The 2,861-nt window shown below is 54.1% G+C and overlaps 2 protein-coding genes across 3 annotated transcripts in view; one reads left to right on the top strand and one right to left on the bottom strand.

Moving 5' to 3' along the window:
- Positions 1-884, bottom strand: part of BCL9L (BCL9 like) — a 35,268-nt gene extending 34,384 nt beyond the window's left edge. For both annotated transcript variants that reach the window (XM_027835667.1, XM_027835668.1), the window contains exon 1: positions 279-884. The gene's annotated coding sequence lies outside the window, so the exon portion shown is untranslated. The remainder of the gene's footprint in view (positions 1-278) is intronic.
- A 1,471-nt stretch (positions 885-2,355) lies between these two features.
- The window catches only part of UPK2 (uroplakin 2), a 29,733-nt gene continuing 29,227 nt past the window's right edge, over positions 2,356-2,861 (top strand). Inside the window, exon 1 of the mRNA XM_027835532.1 lies at positions 2,356-2,402. Coding sequence (XP_027691333.1) covers positions 2,356-2,402 — 47 coding nt within the window. The remainder of the gene's footprint in view (positions 2,403-2,861) is intronic.

The following is a 2,861-nucleotide window of genomic DNA, read 5'->3' as shown; positions in this document are numbered from 1 at the left end:
GCTGGCCCCAGGCCGGCCTTGTTCTCTGTGTTAAGGTTGCAGCTTCCCCCCCCTTCCCAAACTACCCCCACGCCAGACCATTATGCTGCCAACTGGCCTAGTGGGGGCCCAAGGAGGGTGGTAGCATAGTAGGTCCATCTGGGGTTGGAGGACACAGATGCCCCATAATAGACTGGAGGGCAACCACTAGGGTGCAAGACAACAAGCCTATTGCCCCAGTGTCTCTCTCTCTGGACTCCGTTCAAACTAGTGACCCTGCTTGTCGGCCCCCCTCTTACCTGGATCCTGGGGTCCGGGGATATCTTCACGCCAGGCCGAGGGTGGACTCCATGATCAGGTCTTGGGGCGGGGGATTTTTTCTCTCGCTTTTTGGATTTTGGGTACGGTGCTATATACCAGTCGGAATGGGGGGTGGGTGTTGGTCCTTTTCTGATCCTGGCGCGTGGATCTCAACACCGGCCGGGCCCCGAAGGGAGGCTCCGGGGGGCGCACCAAGCCTGGCTTCTTGCCTCCGAGCCCCGGGGCATGGTCTTGGGCACGGGGCACCGGCAGGGGCCTGGGATGGGGCGGCGGTGAGGAGGTAGAGAGGCTCCGGCCCCGAAGCTCGGCGCCCGGGCTCCGCTCGTCCTTTCACTTTCTTCGGAGGTCTGCGAGGACGGCTGTGCTCCCGGCGGGCTGGGGAGGCTGGGGCTCTGGACTCGCAGTGTCGGTCAAGCGCCGAGAGTCCCGGTCACAGCTTGCCAGCGGGGGGCCAGCGGGGGGACCCTGGCGTCCTGGCGTCCGGGCGTCCGGCGGGGGTCCAGCGGGACCGGGTCTTGGGCATGTCCGGCTGCCTCCTCTGACTCTCTCCGCCTCCTCCTCTTCCTCCTCCACCACCGCTTCTTCCTCCTCTTCCTCCTCCTCCTCCACCCCTTCTCCTTCTTCTCCTCCTCCTTCTTTCCCGGTCCCTCTCCTCTCCGCTCCGCTCCTCTCCCCAGCCTGAATAAGCATCGGGGCTCTGGCTGCCTCCTTCTGCCTTCATACCAGAGCCCGGAGAGGCCCCTGTCAAAATAAGAGCTCCACCATCTCGCTCGCCTTCTCGCCCAGGCCGGCTCCCCCAAGCCTCCCAGTGGTCTGACTCGGTAAGGCGCCCAAGGTGGATGGCAGCTGGCTGGGAAGAGATTGGGAGGGGGGGTGGAGTAGGGGGCTTTTCTCCTCCTCTCCTCCTCTCCTCCTCTCCTTCTCTCCTCATCCCTTCCCCCTCCTCCTTCCTCCACAGAGCTGAGCTGGAAAGGAAGGAAGGTGGGGAAGAGGGGAAACACTAACCATACCCTAAACTATTCTAGGATCGAAGAAGAGCTTTGGCCAGACCGCTCCCTAATCTATTCCCCCAAAAGCAACATCCCTCAACTTGCTATGAAGCCAAGAAGGGGGCAGTGATCCCCAGGGACAGAAAACCTAGTAGAAGATCCAAGTAGGGGTGATATTTGGCAGAGAAGATTCTTCTGGGGTGACATGGACTCATTTCTGCCCAAGGAGGTGGGCTTCCCACTACCACCACGAGCATCATTACTTAGCCAACCTTATTTCCAGAAACTATGCAAAGCAGCCTACACCCCGTGTTAATCTGTATGGTAGTTCACTATTTCCGGCACATCATGTTCATTCCCGACTCTGCTCCTGTACCTTGCCTCCCTCCCACCTCCCAACTCCCAACCTCCTTCAAGGCCCAATTCAAGTTCTACCTCCCCCATGAAGTTTTCCCAGGCTTCTGAAGTTCTCACTGATCTCCCTCTTTTAAATCCTAACAGCTCCAAAAGTCGGTACCACTCAACTTCACACTTAATTTTATAATGTTTTGTATCATCCTTTCAAGTGTCTTAGCCTTGTCTCCTCACCTAGAAGATAAGTTCCCTGAGGGCAGTAAAGATGGCTCAGACTTTTAATTGCCTCTCTTTCTCCTCCTCCAGTGCCACAGTGCTGGGCACAAACTAGATGTTCAATACATATTTTGTTTGATTGACAGAACATGTCAGCTGGTAGGCACAGGGCAGGGAAGGCTCCAAAGGTTTTCAGCACCTACCTGGGATACAGAAATGGTGACTTGAGTTGGGAACAGAAAGAAGCTGATCTCAGATAGAAAGAAAGTGCTGAGGGCTAAGGTAAGATTTCTGGGTTGCAGCATCCAGGGAAGTTCACCATCTCCAATCCCACAGTTGGATCATATGCTCCACAGAACATAAAGGTGGGGTTGATGTACACAAAAGGGGCCCTTATTAATGCATAGTGAGACTTGCATGAGTTTGTTCATTATATGATGTGGTACAAGGCTAGATGATAAATGTTATAGGAGTCCTTGGCGTGGTCTGTGAAACCATGTGCCTGTTCCCCAGGGTGGGGCTGTGTCTCATTCCCCCAGTACTGTGAGTTCCAGATTGGGATACAGAACAAATCTCATGGAGCAAGTAGAGTGTATAGGTGGACTGAGAGAGAAAAAAAGCTTGAGAGGAGATTGAGAAGAGAGAAAAAGATAGGAGAGAAGAGAGAAAGAGAATGAGAGAGAGAGACAGAGAGAGAGAGAGAATGAGAGAGATGGGAAGATGGGGTGGGGGGGATGTCTGAGTGCCCATTGCTGGAATGGAGTAACCCCCTCTACTGGCAAACATGGGTTGTGTTTTCTTGTATGCTAGTGTGTTTTAATGTGTCATTGTGTACCTAACTGTGTCACTGTGAATCTGTGTCAGTGTTTAATACTGTGTTTTGCCTCTCTCAGTGCATGTATGACATCACAGCCTAAAGTCCTTTCCTGTCCCATGGTTATGGAATACACAACATAGGGCAATACACACACACACACACACACACACACACACACACACACA

Source organism: Vombatus ursinus, unplaced genomic scaffold (genome assembly GCF_900497805.2).
Source record: "Vombatus ursinus unplaced genomic scaffold, bare-nosed wombat genome assembly UNPS02014816.1, whole genome shotgun sequence".
NCBI classification, from domain to species: Eukaryota; Metazoa; Chordata; class Mammalia; order Diprotodontia; family Vombatidae; genus Vombatus; species Vombatus ursinus.
This window is presented reverse-complemented; position numbering and strand designations above follow the sequence as displayed.